At 40.0% G+C, this 16,101-nt stretch overlaps 4 protein-coding genes across 5 annotated transcripts; all 4 read left to right on the top strand.

Moving 5' to 3' along the window:
- Positions 1-94: 94 nt before the first annotated feature.
- On the top strand, positions 95-2,710 carry LOC113161019 (tumor necrosis factor ligand superfamily member 13B-like). Its single transcript, XM_026358506.1, has 6 exons — positions 95-364; positions 490-577; positions 702-758; positions 842-954; positions 1,044-1,188; positions 2,040-2,710. The coding sequence occupies exons 1-6, from the start codon at positions 122-124 to the stop codon at positions 2,153-2,155; spliced, it is 762 nt and encodes a 253-aa protein (XP_026214291.1). The 5' UTR covers positions 95-121; the 3' UTR covers positions 2,156-2,710.
- A 213-nt stretch (positions 2,711-2,923) lies between these two features.
- On the top strand, positions 2,924-5,966 carry LOC113161018 (transforming growth factor beta activator LRRC32-like). Its single transcript, XM_026358505.1, has 2 exons — positions 2,924-3,171; positions 3,340-5,966. The coding sequence occupies exons 1-2, from the start codon at positions 3,082-3,084 to the stop codon at positions 5,203-5,205; spliced, it is 1,956 nt and encodes a 651-aa protein (XP_026214290.1). The 5' UTR covers positions 2,924-3,081; the 3' UTR covers positions 5,206-5,966.
- A 1,041-nt stretch (positions 5,967-7,007) lies between these two features.
- On the top strand, positions 7,008-12,693 carry LOC113160167. Of its 2 annotated transcripts, none has more exons than XM_026357246.1 (8): positions 7,008-7,489; positions 8,612-8,738; positions 8,945-10,094; positions 10,317-10,447; positions 10,598-10,761; positions 11,059-11,213; positions 11,448-11,533; positions 11,648-12,693. In XM_026357246.1, exons 1-8 carry the CDS (start codon positions 7,349-7,351, stop codon positions 11,728-11,730), a joined length of 2,037 nt encoding a protein of 678 aa, XP_026213031.1. In that variant the 5' UTR covers positions 7,008-7,348; the 3' UTR covers positions 11,731-12,693. The 2 variants fall into 2 exon arrangements, with proteins under 2 accessions (XP_026213031.1, XP_026213030.1); XM_026357245.1 differs by having other exon boundaries at positions 10,314-10,447.
- A 1,484-nt stretch (positions 12,694-14,177) lies between these two features.
- On the top strand, positions 14,178-15,400 carry LOC113160626 (gap junction beta-1 protein-like). Its single transcript, XM_026357977.1, has 2 exons — positions 14,178-14,308; positions 14,559-15,400. Exon 2 carries the CDS (start codon positions 14,573-14,575, stop codon positions 15,398-15,400), a length of 828 nt encoding a protein of 275 aa, XP_026213762.1. The 5' UTR covers positions 14,178-14,308; positions 14,559-14,572.
- The last annotated feature ends 701 nt before the right edge of the window (positions 15,401-16,101 follow it).

The following is a 16,101-nucleotide window of genomic DNA, read 5'->3' as shown; positions in this document are numbered from 1 at the left end:
TAAATTTGGCTCTAATGTTCACACAATCTAAATGAGTTCCATCTTGAGAGGCAGTGTGAAGATAGTTCCTCATTTAGAAACTAATTTTGAAACTGAACGTTTGGGTTTCCGGGGTTAACTGATGCGTGACCTCACCCATTTAAGTAACTTGAGGACGTCCAGTCTGTCAACTCTCAGTATGCTTTACAGTACTCTATTATCACTAGCGGTCTTTATGTTTTGTCTTAGTCTTTTCCTGGTGCATAGAGCCAGTGTTTTAGAAAATGATTTTCGCAAACTCCAAGGGGACATAATTCTACAATTAAATCAGCCACGTTCTGAGGGAGTCAATGGGAAAATGGCCAAGATGTCTAAAACAAGGGAGGTATGTCACTGATTATGCAGTATGGAGTCATCTTGGACACCGTACTACTTAGATTTATGCTATTAGTGAGTATTCGGATAGTGCTGCAATAATAAATTTTCTCTTAATGCTTTGTTTTCTCTTAGGACATAAAGCCAAGTACTTTCCAGAAAGCTCAGAGTTCACTGAAGTTGTCTTCTAGGAGAGTAAAACGGGAACAAGGCAGCTGCAGAGGTGGGTTGGAGCTGAGAACTGAAAATGTGTCCATTAGTTACGGTCTAATCTGGTAGTGAGACCATAAACAGCATATGCTAAGTTAATAAAATTAAAGTATAATGCTTATTTCCCCTCTTGCCAGCTCCAACATCATTCCTGCAGTTAACTGCTAACACTAACAAACAGCCAGACATAAAAGGTAAAACAGAATTCAAGTCTTTGGCTCTAGTATTGCACCGTCTGCCATTATTTTGAGTAAGTGTATCTTGCCTGTTCCCATAGGAAATATAACAGTGATCCCTTGGACTGTTTCTGCGCAGCAAGGAAATGCAATTTCACAAAAAGAAAACAGAATTGTTGTCCAAGAAGATGGTTATTACTTGGTGTTTGGACAAGTATTGTGTCATTGTAACTCAAGCATAACTAAGTTGATATGACATCTGATTTGTTCCATCTTTCGGCTAATGTTCTGCTTAATTCACAGGTTTTGTTCAAAAGCTCAAGCGCAGTTATGGGTCATATAATCCAAAGCTGGGTCTCGACTAATGCAGGGACAAGATCGACAGAGCTCTTGCGCTGCTTGCAAGAGATGCCTGATGCAACTCCTGCCAATACATGCTACACCGCAGGTTAGTGAGGCACTACTGCTGGCCTGCACGGTGTCATCTTAAAGGAATACTTCAACGTTTTCACATGCTAAGTTGCTTTCTTGCCAAGAGTTAGGTGCCACTCCCATGGCTGCACAGTAAATTTGAATCTACAGCCAGAAGTAGGTTAGCCAAAGTGTCTTGTCACTGTTACTGCTTCAGACCAATAAACACACAGACACATAGGGGCTTACAGTGACAATAGGGGGCTTACAGTTCCTTATTTCTACACAAATACCACATGTTAATGAATCATATTTGTGTTGCTATTGCTATTACCACTGGGCAAAGCCAGGAAAATGTTTCCCCAGATTTTCTGTTATACTACGCTGATGTGATGCTACGTTTATTATTTCTGTCCAGCGTTCCTTGAAGGCCCCCCTTTTTCTGAACATCTCTGAACGTGAGAGATCATCATTCCCAGTATTTCAAACTATTCTTCTATCAAAGTAGCATTTCCAGAGCTTAGAATAAAATAGCATCTGTCCTTCTGTTAAGAGCTGCATATGACTGCTGGAGAATTGCAGCGCTATTGCAAATACTGCCATGTGAGGAGTAAGGGGTCACTGAATGGTCACCTAAGTACAAAAAGTAGGTGATGTTCTGTTATCATATCTCAACTCACTGAAAACCCATGGGAGATTCTGAATTGACATGCTGACGACAGCACTCTCCACAACTTTTCTCTAAACACTGAACTTGTAAAGTTAATGCCAAAAAAAGCACCAAAGCACTGAAAGACATTTTATGGGAGTTTTCCCCACAGCTTGTCACCCATCTCCCGTTTCTCTCAATGCCTATGATTTGAACACACCGTGCACCTTCTTTTGCAGGCATTGTGCAGCTTCGCAGTGACGATGAGCTCGAACTGGTTATCCCGTACAGGCCCGAAGCCCTGATCTCCATGGATGCAGACTCAACCTTTTTTGGCATCATACAGCTGAACTGAAACAAGGCAGTGTGAAGATGATAACTACGCTGCAATGAAGTGTTTCAGGAAGTGGGAAACTAACGGAGGGGCTGGGTGAGGAGATGCTGATAAAGGACTGAGGGACAGCAGCAGGAAAGCAGTTGGAATGTGTTATTGATCTCAGAAAAAAAGGACCAACGCATTTCATCTCATTTGTCTTTTTTTTTTTTTTTTTAAAGACAATTGCTTTTGGCTTTAAAGCATTGATGTGTATCTTTCAGGTAGTCCAGCTGGGCCTGTCACCTAACATTGTTTATGTATGCTACTCCCTCCTTTCATCAGCCTATTTTTGCATGCCTCTTTATAAACTGCTGGGGGCTTCCCTCCAGCTCCACCACCATGCTGCCTCTTTATTTGTTCCTCTCATCTATTTTAGAATGGCTTCCGTTTTCCTAAGACTGTGTCAGGAACAAACAAAAGGTATAAATTTATATCACTCAGGAGGTGTTTTCCTTGCTCACGTGCAAATCCTCGCTACTGTGAATGCTGTAATATATCATGGTAACAGTAATGTTATAAATAAAATGGACATGCCTCAGTGTAAATATTTTTTGTCATTTACTATGTCTCTCAGTGACTCGTAGCTAATTTTAAATGTGTTTTTTCAATGTAATGTTACATTAAATACAGAAAAATGACAATTGTTGTCTAAAAACATTTTTTTAAATGAGAGGAGCCATACTCTCAAGTTTTCTATAGCTTAATACTAAGTGATGCATCACTTCTTTAGTGTCCAAACATAGCATCCTCAGTGCCTATCTGGTGTCCACAGCTGCTTCCCTCTCCCTCCTGTTTTGTGAACTATAGCTATAAGAGGGTGTGTGTGATTGTGCCTATGAGCTCTGACAACAGTGGTGATACTGTACAGCAGTTTGACAGCAGCAGAGGCAGCAGCAGCAGCGAGAATGGTCAAACATATGCTCTCCAGTCTCCTGCTACTCTGGTCACTCAGTCATGACCCGTGGATAAGTGGATTGACATATGATGCTCCGGAGGTAGGCAAAAGATGGACAATTAAAACGTTAACTGAGATATTTATTTAGTGCGATGTATGTCAACTTGCATCCTCGCTGGTGTAGAGAGCTTAACAATAACCAAGATTATTTGGCTTCGGTTTCCATGGTGCACTCTTTGATTATGATTAATGTTCCCTTCATTTCAAGGAGCAGTCCTGGAACAACCACAACCTCCAGTCTGTCCCTGTGGATTTGGATGTAAGAGTTAGAAGACTAGACCTGTCCAATAACTTCATCAGACAGTTGCACACACTTGTTTTGCCGTACTTGGAGCAGCTGGACCTGAGCGCCAACCAGCTGGATCTCATCTCTGAGGGGGCTTTTGAAAACCTGGCTCGACTTGAAGAGTTGAATTTGTCCAGCAATGCGATGAACAACAACGTTGGCAGCAACAGCAAAGCCCTCCGATCCATCAGCACGCTGAAGACTTTGGACATATCAATGAACAGACTGAGTGATGATGCAGTGGAGCTGTACCTTCGAAACAAACCTTCTCTTGATCAGCTTAAGATGAGTGGTAATGCTTTAACAAGGCTTTCACACAGCTTGTTTCAAGAGAGTAAAGGTTTGAGGTCCATTACTATCGAAGACAATCTGGTATCAGTGATAGAAGAGGGGACATTTGAACCACTGAGCCAACTGGAGATGCTAAACTTGGCTAAAAATAACCTTGTGCATATCTGTGATTTTAAATTGCATCAAGTGAAGTATTTGAATCTCAGCAGAAATTCAGTAGAATTCTTTGTCACACGCGAAGATGACCAAATGTACAATCTAGAAATTCTTGATTTGAGTTTCAACAAACTTCTTTATTTCCCAATTGTTCCAAAGATGAATAATTTGAGGTATCTACACTTACAGAATAACATGGTTGGTACCTTAAACTCAGAGGCTTCTATGGTATCAGAGACGAATTATCTGTATAATCGCATTATAAAGGAGAAAACAGCTAGAAAAAATAACCTCCACTCCAACTGGAGGCTGATGCCAGTAATTTATATTGACCTTAGCTATAACCACTTCCAGTCGTTCCCAGTGGAGACTTTGAGCCTCCTTTCGTCTTTAGAAACGCTAAACTTCAGTTACAACTGTCTGCAAAACATTAGCTGGAATATCAGAAATTATAATCATACAGGAGACCATCGGCGGCTTTACTTTCCATCCTTAAAGCACCTGGACTTGCAAAGCAACAGACTTGTACATGTCTCTCCACGCTTCCTCAGTGCACTCACACAAATAGAAACCTTAAATCTCAATGACAATTCAGTGCAACCCTGTGGCTCCGCGGACGGTTTAAGAAGCTCCCAGTCAACACAGCGAAAAAATCCCAACACATCTTGTGTTGCTTTCGGAAAGTTAAAGACTCTTAAACATCTCAGTCTTAAAGAAAACAACATAAAAATGCTCCACCCAAATACGTTTGAGACAACCTCTTTGGTTTCCCTCAACCTTGCAAGAAATGCACACATGGTAATACATGTGGGTGCACTGGAAGGTGTGCAAACTACCCTTCAGTCTTTGATCATCAGTGAAATGAACATGACCAGCTCTGACCTGGCTTTACCCTGTATGCCAGCATTAACTCAACTGAAGATGTCGTACAACCATATCGATTTTATACCCAGCAGTTTAAGCTGCTCCCCTCTGAGAGAAATTGACATTAGAAATAATGCTTTCACAACTTTAAACCATTCTTTGATTAAGGTTTTATCGGCACACCTCGATCTTCTGTATATTAGTGGAAATCGTTTTAACTGTTGCAACAGTAAATGGCTCACAGTCCTCAATGAGACAGAACTACCTGATATCGGTGACACTGAATGCGTCACACGTGTTCGCAACATTGCGATGACAGAATATCTCAAAAACCCTTTGTTGTACTGTTCATTGCATACACAGGACGTTCACTTTGGACAAATATTCATTATTGTTTTATTTGTTTTTGTAATATTAACAGTGTTCATCATATTTACCAGGAAGCTGTGTTGCACAGGAACATCATTTATATTGTGATATCTGTAACCTACTCTCACTGCTTTGTTTTGCACATTTATGAGGTTAAAAAACTGGAGAGCAGCTCAAGCATAATTCCTGAGTTTCAATTTGCAGAAGTTTGGCTACATGGCTGCTTTGGCTGTAAAAACGAACAGACTTTGAATTAATAAGATGAAGCACAGACCCTCTGAAAGATGAATCTGTTCTCACTCTGTTCAAGCTTTCTTTTCTATCTATCTACGCACATCCAGAGTCTTTAGGACATGCTTCACGCTGTGGGACCTGTGCAGCTAAGATGTTGATTCAAACTGGCTTCAACGCCTCCCAAGCTGTGTGGTTACAGTGTGCGCCAAATCACTAATTTGGGTGGAGAACTTTTTGTCCATTCTTCATTGTGAAATGTTTATTTGCAACTAAAAATTTTCACCTTGGCTTAAGTTTGTGTGGAGTCCATGACGGCTTGCGTAACATTCCCAGAACGAGACCTGACCTCCTCACAAAATTCAATACAACGCCAATAAGAGACAACGTAAGAGTTTCTGTATAAACATAACATATATCTTAACACATATATATCATGATCTGCATATGCTTGTGTTTTGTAATCTTTCATTTAGGCCATTTATAGGAGGAGACAACAGGAGGCTGTGTCTTGTAGTGCTAAATGTGGAAACAGTTTTACTGTACATATACAAACATGTATAATAATCTGAATTATAACCTGAATATGCTGGCAGTCTTCACTTTAGAGAACAAATCCCCTGTTTCTATACTTACAAAATAAATCACAGAGGTTTCCAAAAGGGGAGAATATCAGTTTCAGTGAATCACTCTTTTTAGTTGAGCAACCTGAATTCCACCAAGTTATAAAATATTGACTGCAATGTATACTATCACTCAGTCTGGGGTGTATTCTCACTCAATAAATCTGACTGTAACATGGATCCACAACTTTATGAAAAAAACAAAACAAAACCCCCCTCTGTGTAACACATAATCATTAAAACGGGGTTAAACCAGCAACACATGATCCCACAGTGCGGATCTATAGGCCGTGAGGTGCTGTGATTAAAACCTCACGACATGCTGCAGTGTTAAACTCTCATGTCTCATCTCAATGGACCTAAAGGTTTGTCAGGATTTGTTGTTGCAACGTGGGCAAGCAGCTTCGGATGCACCAGTGGAGAAAGCCGCCGTGGCGGCATATCCTGTCGAGTAACCGTCGTCCTTCTCCTAAAAACTATATGCAAAGAGCCATTTTGCAAATTTGTATGCACATAACCACATTGTCTAGCGGGCAGAGCTGGGCCTGTGACGCCAGCTTCAGTATCAAAACAGCTAGGATGCCTATCAATCTGGCTCTTGAGCAATTTCCTACATAACTGCAGGAAATGTCTTTGTTGCCCCACCCACAACTAAACTAGATCAAGTAGCAGCTTGACATGTTCAAGCAAAGAGCACTGGAAGAAAAGAACACTGTGTGCATAGTGTTCAGTGTAAAACCAGAGGAATGCAAGTGGCAAATTGGAGTTATTCTCTACTTGAGGGTTAATGGTAGCTGGCGTTTAGACATTAGCAGGAGCTTGTTTGTTATAGCAGGACTGAAAAACTTGCAACACTTTTCAGGCTGTTCCTCTGATTGTTCAAACTGAGGCCAATCATCATCATCATCACTCATTTAGTTTCTTGTTTGATTCAGAATAAAATCCTTTCTGCTTCATATGCATCCTTGGACAAAACAGATCCACTTGACATTGAGGTGTTTATGTTTATGACTTGAGTTGTCATTTTTGTATTCTTCACAGCACCACCCGAGAACAACAGAAATCCCCACAACAGTCTTATATATATATATAATATATTTTTTATATACTTTCTTTTAAAGGAGCTAAAGCTAACAGCAGTAGGGCTAATTTTCAACATGGCGGACTCGGACTCCTCGTTGTCTGTGTGCTGTCGGCGGCAGGAAGCTTTTTACTGACAACCGCAGCTTTAAGAAGAAGAGGAAGAGGAAGAATTGCTGTACTCACCCACAAACATAAAGCCGTGAGCAAAGTTTGCCGACTATAGTCTTAAAAACTATTTCACCGCAGCTTTAGTTGCACATTTGGCTTCCAGGCTAGCTAGCTAGCTAGCTAACGTTAGCCAGCCACAGTCCGCCATGAGTCCCCCGCAGCAGCTCGTCCACCGTCGGCCTCTCCCCGACACAACCGCACAGAAAGTGCTCTTGACTTACAAACTGTTGTTGCTGGAAAATGCCAGTCGTGCACTTGAACAAGATCTTCGTAACTTCACCAATGAGGTAAAACTAGCGTCTGTTCAACACTGGCATATTTATCAGGTTGGCATTATATTGTTATATTAGATGATGATGATGATGATGATGGAGGAGAAGCAGCGTGTCCCTGTTTGTCAGAGCTGCAGTCAGTAAACTTTACTTTATATGTGGTGGTTACTTCACAAAGTTGATTCAAACTAGTTCTTGAAAATATTATGAAACAAGTGAAATGACAGCAAACAGTTTATTGCAAAGAAGGCATACTTTTTCACAAGTTATAAAAAAATAAAAAGTAAATCCCACTGTTCAGGGGAATGTCAGCTTTGGTTTGGTATTTGTGTTCATCTCAGCATCCAGTTGGGGTTATGTACCAAACAGGATTACTCAGTACACCAGGTAACTGCACGCAACAGTTTCTCTAAACACTTGTTAATTCAACAATCAACACTTAAAGCAAACATACACCTAATCTATTCAAGTTTAGTTTTACAAATTCAAACTATAACCTTAAAAACAACAGCCATATATTTGTCACACCCCAGCAGACAGTCCCACTTTCTGGATTACGCCTGAGACTTAATCCTGACCTAACAAAACGGACAAAAGTTGCAAAGAACATTATATTTCTGTTGTAAACAAATCTGAAGTAAAAAGCCAATGGAAACAAAAAAAAAAACCAACTCAACCACTATTATTAACGAAAACTAGTACTTGAACATCATATTATTTGCCAGAGAAGAATCTCTTTTAATGAGATTCGTGATTAGTCTTTCAAAGTTTTCCTTTTTATTTTAATTACCACTACCCTAATGTCAATGTAGTTCATTTACCAGCAAGCTACTGCAAAATGTAGTTAATATACTAGGTTAATTAATTGTAGTTTACTACTCTGCAACACTTTAATAACTGTTTAGTCTATAAAATGGCAGACAATGCTAAAGTTGTCTCAGAACCCAAGAGGTCTTAAAATAGCAAAAAACAAAACATAAAGCATGCAATTACAAAAATTAGTAGCATTAATCCAGTGATTGTTTATCAGAGTTGTCCGTTTTCTGTCCCGAACACATAAAGACTGAACTAATCATTAGTTGATATTTAGAATAAACAAAAAATATTTCACTCCAGCTTGTTTCATCTTTCCATCAGGCCTGCAAAGAGGTCCAAGGTTTCTTGAATTCATCTTTTTCCACTAGTGTGTTCAGCAATCTTGCAACTACTTTGGATAAGAAATATCAAGCTGTTAACAGGCTGTCAGCTGTACTGAAGGACATAGGTAAGTTGAGTTAATCATGCAGTTTTATTTGCTACTGTGATATTGCACATATTCATCTGTAAGACAGTTTTAGCCAATTTATCTACCACCAGCATTACAGAGGCAAAAAAAATCACACACCGGGTTGATTTCTTTTGTTTTAATATTGATTTTATTTCATAAACATTTAACAAAAGACTATTTTATTGTTTTCCTCATCTTTACAGAGTCACAAGTTTCTTTTGAGCCTAGTGTCAAAAATGGTGATAGAACAAACCAATTGCAGCCAGTCGTACACAAAGGAATACTGAAGACAGATGTTCTTAAGTTTGGGCCCATGTTGCAGAATGTGCTCATGGCGAGCTCCATAGCAAAAGCAGTCCAGGTGCTTGGAGCCACACTGTCCCTTCGTCAGTTGAAACATTTCCTCATCTCCCAGTCTGCAGCGATCCAGGATGATGACATGATTTGCAGCATCTCGTCCAGCTACAACAGCGCCATTCAGACTACAAACTTTTCCTGTGATTTAAAAGCTGAAGAAGAAGAACAAAGTGTGATTTTAGAGGAGACATGCCAATCAGATAATGTGATTCTGCCACCTGTCATTATTCAGAGTTCAGGGATTGACTTGGAGAGGCCTCCATTATTGCTACCCCCTATACAAGCTGTATTCCCAGAGATCAGTAACCCTAAACCCATGAAAAAAACACCTCTGATCAGCTGGGGAACAGGGGATGATGTCGCGGTGCAACATCAAAAACAAACATCCTCTCAGCTGCTGCACTTCCTCAGAGCCAAAGCTAAATTCATGAGTTCACTGGAGGTCACTGTCACTGGGCAGAGCAAAAGTATATGTACTTTAGGTTCGTCGCAGCAAATGTCCCCTAATGTGAAATCACAAAACTGGCAATTGAGACATGTCGCTACTGATGATGTGGTCAACACACTTGCTCCAAAAACGTTGTGTGCAGACATTGAAAATGAACCCCCTGTTTTCAAAGTAAAACGAGTAGAGTCAAGTGGCTCTTTGACCTACACCTGGGTGATTGCAACAAAGACTGAATTGTGGGATATTGGTGATATCTTTACAGAGGTGGAACAGGGGGAACAAAATGAGTGCGTAAATTCAACAGCTCGGGTAGAAAACCCCCGCTCAGACGATCAGTGGAAAACCCAAAGTCTTCAGTGCACAGAACCTGAAAAAGAGAACAATTCTGCTGGCGCGAAAATGCCTGTGATCAACAGTATTAACATCCCTGGGTTCCAAATACGAAGGTTTGAAGAGACTGAAGTTGTGGTGTCTCATATTGTCAGCCCAGGAAACTTCTACATCCAGCACGTAGACTCCTCCACGAAGCTGCAGGCCCTTGTCACAGAGTGAGTCGTTTGGCATGATCTCTCGTCTGCTTTTTCTCAGCTTTTTTCAACCCCTTGCTGAATCCCTGATCACATTTACAGGACTTAAAGAGCCATTTATCCTTTTTGTTCATTACTACTTTCTTTGTAGATTTTTTTTTTAACCTTTTTTTTTTTTTTTTTTTTTTTTAATAATCCACATGTTTCTGGTTGTCATTATTTTTTTTTTCTTATTTGCAGCAGCTGGAAAGCCACTAGTTCATATGCCTTGCAGAGCTGCATTCCAGACATTGGAACCCTAGTAATGGGTTGGTTCCCCCTGCAAGAACAATGGTGCAGAGCTCAGGTGACCAAAATATGTGGAGTAAGTAGAGGTGGGTCCAGTTTTGTGTGTTGGAATGGTTTTGCAAATGCATACCTCTAGATGGTAGTAGTGTCACTTTGCTTGCCTGTAGCCTCTTGGGAATTGCACACTGCCTTTTGAATTTAACTTGCTGCTCTTCTCTGTGCCGTTTGCATGTAAGATAATAATCCTAGTGACAGTACTGGAAATGAGACATCCATCAAGGTGGAGGTGAAGAGGTTGGACTTCGGTGACACTGCCTGCCTGTCACTATTGAACATCAAAGAACTGACCCCAGATTTGGCCGTCCTTCCACTGCAGGCACTACAGGTCTCTCTGGCAAATGTAAATATCTTCCTGCTCATATTGAATTACTATTGTATGTAAACTACCAGATAAACCTTTCACTGAACATGTTAAGATTCTCAGCCAGACTTTGCAGGCAGGCAGTCTCTGTCTATGAAGAGAGAGACTCAAGATTGGTATACAGAGAAATCTTAAATGTGGTGGGTCTGCTAAGAGCATAGGCTGAATTATTGGCATCTGTCCATGTAATTAGTCACAGCCTTATCTATAACTCAGTGATAAAGGAAATGAATTATCTCACTTCATGGCTTTTTGTGTCTGTTTCCTTTTCCCCAGGTGATGCCTGTGAATGGGAGAGACTGGTCTGAGCAGGCAGTGGGTTGGTTCAAAGCAATACTACACAACAGGACACTCTATGCCAGACTTTACCCACAGGGGTCCAAAGTTACAGTTGAGCTTTTCTTGGAGAAGGGAAAGCTTGGAGCCATGAGGTATTTCAAGATGAAACACAATCAGTCAATTGTAGGATATAAATTTAGAATTAACAGATTATTAGTGTTTTCAAAACATTTACAAAGTCACAATGATTTATTGAAACATCTGTCATTTTTTGTATTAAGTGTGCCCTTATGTGTTTTGTTAATTATGAAATGGTGTCTTAGATAAATATATATGCGTCTGTTAACCTTAGAGTGTGTTCAGCTGTAATGTTACGTTCATTTCAGGAGGGGTGCCACATTGTCATTAAGACTGGCCCAAAATGGACACGCCAAACATAACAAACTCAAGAATGTTGGTCTCATTAAAACAAGTAAGTAATGTTATAATTTAGAAGTTGTTCACCCCAAATTATGCATCTGCATTAGGTGGCAGTATAGTTTTCTGTGATCGTAGCAGTGTTCTCATCTAGTTATTTGTTTAATAGGTGCTGGTCAACTTAAAACAAGAGAACAGGACTTGGACTGGGAGAAATACCTCATCTCTTGCTATGCACAAAAGAAGAAGTAACTGAAAGCAGTACGACTGGTTGTAGTATTTATCAGACCACTTTGTCTCAGTCAGCTGATTAAACGAATGTTGGTGAAGAGACACAATCTCAACACTGAGATATGTAATGATTTGTAAGTGAAATCTTAAAGGAGCACTACACGCTAGAATTTCATCTGGCGCTAGATATATATAATATTACTGTGGGGGAATTTAAAAGCTGATTTAAAGAAAGTAGTTGCTAATGGCCCTTTTAAAATAAACTTACTGATATGTTAGCTGAATTTGAACAAGAGTGTAGTGCCCCTTTAATATTTCATATACTTTTGGTTGACTGTATGTTAAGGTGCAGTAGTAGCTTTTAGTCTACAGTTTGACAAACTGCTTAAATTGCATTTTGCAGTACAAATGTATTAAGCATATTTAAATTAAGAAACCTAATTTAAATATAAACCAAAAGGTATTGACTGGATTGGTACATATTACGTAGCATGTATCAGCTTTTGTGTGTATTTTTAAGTCTTGCATCACAGTACATACAGTAATATGAAAATAAATGAGTGTAAACCTGTTTTCTTTAAATGTTAAAGAGTTAGACATTTCTCTTGAGGTTTATTTTCTGTATTTAGATCATCGCTTTAGAGTTAAGCTAATTATAACTATTGTCTTTAAAGCATCTAAAAGATGTAACTTGTTTATTATTAATAGGGACATGGATACCTAATTGTTTTGTTCCTTTTTTATTGACATTTTTTCTCCCTTTTGGACGTAGTTTTGTTTTGTACTCCTCTTGAAAGCTGGGATGTATGTTTCAGGTGCTGATAATTCCAGCTGCAAGACAGTTCCCGTTCAGTCAGATTACGTGTTCTCTTGTTTCATTTTTCTGTCATAAATTCTTTGATTCTTGTTGCATTACTTGATATTGAGTTCACGTATTGCAGATCTGTTTGCAAATCTGCATTCCTGCTTTGTAATAAAGAGGTATCGGCAGTTGTATGCAGCATCTTCTATAGAGATAATATAAATGAGGTTTAGTTCATTCAAAGAATTACCAGACCACCCAAACCCTCCCACTACATGTGTCATAAGTGACGCAGAAATGCTCATGGCACAGTGAAACGCTGTAGGTCATCTGATGACATGACAAATGACTACATTGTGTTTTCACTTGCACTCATTTTCTGTTACTGTAAATTGTTTCTACTCCTGTAGGGAGGAGTTCGACCAGAACAAATAGTGGACTCTTGTAAGGAATTCAAAATTAGCGGAGTTTGTGTTTACATGGGTCTGAAGGTTCATTCTTAAGCAGACTGTATAGTAGATATAGAGATAGCTCTGTGTATATTTAAAATTTAAACCACATAGATGTATTGTGTATTGTCCCAGCATTATTAAAAATCTCATCGAGTAATCACGTAAATGATCAAAAGTAGTATGAACCCAGATAAGTAGTAGATAACCTATAAGAACAGCATCATGCAAACATAGTTTAAGTACACATTATACAAAAAATTCTACATACTGTATACCCTTCCATGCCTAATTTACTGTATTACACTGGCTGAATTATTTGAACAGTTAATTTTTTTTCTCGATGAATCTGCAAACCTGTGAGTGACCCTGCTCTCAATGACAGTGGCTCAGGTCAAAAGCTTCCTTCACTTCCCTGCCCTGCCAAGCACAATAAATAATGTGGCAGGCTGAGGCCTTTTGTGTCCACACAGATTCCTTCTTTTGCCCGGGGTAGGCGGAAATCGAGGCGTTTGATCTGAATTCTAAAGAGTCTTGTTGCGGCCCAATAAAGGCAGCCATTGTATGTAAATAGTTTATATAAGAGCATATGACTGCTACGGTGCAGGGCAGTGGCTAGTGGCGGAGGAATGATTAGCATTTTCCAGACGCATGGTGTTCTCAATCCAGCCCTTTGGCTTGCTAAAAAACACAATATTTTAATTCATTTCTTCCTGTTCTGTACACACTTTTGTGTACCACCACAGCTGAAGGTAAAATACACGTTCTATCCTTTGCAATCTATTTTCTACTAACATTCAGTGTGCACTGATTTGATGTGAATGACGGCTGACATTCTCCACTCATGATTTGACCAACACTTTGCATAGTGTTGTTTAAATTATTAGATTTTATAGTGTTAATAGTAAAATCAATCAGCTTTCAAAGGCAAATCTGGTCAAGTATCTAGTATTGTTTTTTTTTTTTTCCTTCTACACAATGAGGTCTCTCATATGTCTTCTCATAATGAGATGGATGTCTTGCTGGTTCCTTGGAGAAATTTGCTGACAGTCTGTCAGTCGGTCTGTAACTGGCCTGTAGGTCAGTTTGGGAGTACAGTATTAATACAGGATGAGCGGATCACGTGGTTTGAGGAATGTTTCGCAATTGGCTTCGTTCTGTTGCGTCTTGTGACGGTGCATGGTGGTAGGCCATCGCCCCTGCTCTTATACAGACAACGGGCTACTTGGCAATTCTTGTCTGTTGTTCCTTCCTCTGCCAAATCCAGCTTGATACTCAGGCCACACCTCAAGATGGTCATCCTTGGACCTGGTGCTGCTTACGCTGCTTGCACAGCTGGCTAAGCCTGGTAAATTTTACAACTTACCTCAGAGTTTACCTGTATTACTAAGTTGTTGTGGATGACAATGTGTATAACCCTTAAGTTATTTGATAGGATAAGCCATTTAGAAAACATAACTTTGTGCCAATAGGTAATTTTTTTTACTTTTGAGAGGCATTTTAATATTTTAGAATTCTATATTGTGTCACAAATGGTTACCCTCAAGCTAGAGATGTGTCTCCATGTAACCTTAACTGAATATCTATTTCTTTTGCAGTCCTGGAGTCGAAAATGAACTGGGGGACCTTTTATGCCGTGATCAGCGGCGTAAACAGGCATTCTACGGGCATTGGACGGATCTGGCTCTCAGTCATCTTCATCTTCCGTATCATGGTCCTGGTGGTTGCTGCTGAAAGCGTTTGGGGAGATGAGAAGTCTGGCTTCACCTGTAACACCCAGCAGCCCGGCTGCAACAGTGTCTGTTACGATCAGTTCTTCCCCATCTCGCACATCCGCCTGTGGGCGCTACAGCTCATCCTGGTCTCCACCCCTGCCTTGCTTGTGGCCATGCATGTGGCCCACCGACGGCATGTTGACAAAAAGATCCTGAAGAGAACGGGCCGCAGCAGCCCCAAGGAGCTAGAACATATCAAGAACCAGAAATTTCAGATCACTGGTGCTTTGTGGTGGACATACATGATCAGCATCCTGTTCAGAATCATCTTCGAGGTGGCTTTTCTGTACATCTTCTACTTAATCTATCCTGACTTTAAGATGGTGCGTTTAGTGAAGTGTGATTCATATCCCTGCCCCAACACAGTGGACTGTTTTGTCTCTAGGCCGACAGAAAAGACCATATTCACTGTGTTCATGCTGGCAGTGTCTGGGGTGTGTGTGTTGCTCAACCTTGCTGAGGTGGTGTACCTGATAAGCAGGGCCTGCAAACGGTGCTTCCGAGGCTCTGAAGATGAGTCCAAAGCAGCTTGGATAAGTCAAAAATTGTCTTCTTATAGGCAAAATGAAATCAATCAGCTGATAGCAGACCATTCTCTCAAGTCTAAGTTCGCTGTGACCAAAAAGAGCCCAACAGAGAAGGGTGAGAGGTGCTCTGCTTTCTAGGAAACTCACTTACCTTTTCCTTTTAGATTAATCCACAGTAACAGACCATTTATTTATGCATCATTCAGCCAGTCCATTGTTCATTTGTGGTATTTTTTTTTTCTTTTCAGTTTTCACTGACTCAACTGTTAGTTGCTGTTGGAACTTGTCTAAACTACTTGGAGCCACTAGTGAAGGTTAAAGGACAGTACCAATGTTGAGACATGTTTTAGCTCATTTACTACAAATCAAACACAACTGACATTGCTGTCGACGACTTGTCAAAGTTTTGCCATCATTGGTTAGAGATTTTTGCTCAGAGCAGCTTTCATTCATTTGAGTACAGTAATAGAAGCCAAAGTAGGCTGATTGCTTGAGCTAAACAAACAATGAGTATAAGCATCATGCCTTCATTTATTTTAGGGATATTACTTTTGCATGACAGTTGCTCTTTAGCAAGTGGATTTGTTTGAAATTCTGCTGGGGTTAGACGTCCCGATCTGCTGTCATTGAACTATTACATTGGAAAATTACATTTTAAATGCTGCTGCTTGGAAACCAACTCTTGTTTTGGATAACATTTCTTATTGGCACAACAATGCACCACCCAGCAGATTTTTTACATTGGTCCACACTTATTGGCTGCTCTGACAGTACAACAGTTAGCCTGGATAACCGAAGTGTGGCTATTTAAAGATTTTACAAATTATGCCACACTGAGA

Source organism: Anabas testudineus, chromosome 10, assembly GCF_900324465.2.
Source record: "Anabas testudineus chromosome 10, fAnaTes1.2, whole genome shotgun sequence".
Taxonomy (NCBI): domain Eukaryota; kingdom Metazoa; phylum Chordata; class Actinopteri; order Anabantiformes; family Anabantidae; genus Anabas; species Anabas testudineus.
The sequence above is the reverse complement of the archived record's forward strand: the minus strand, read 5'-3'. Positions and strand labels throughout refer to the sequence as shown.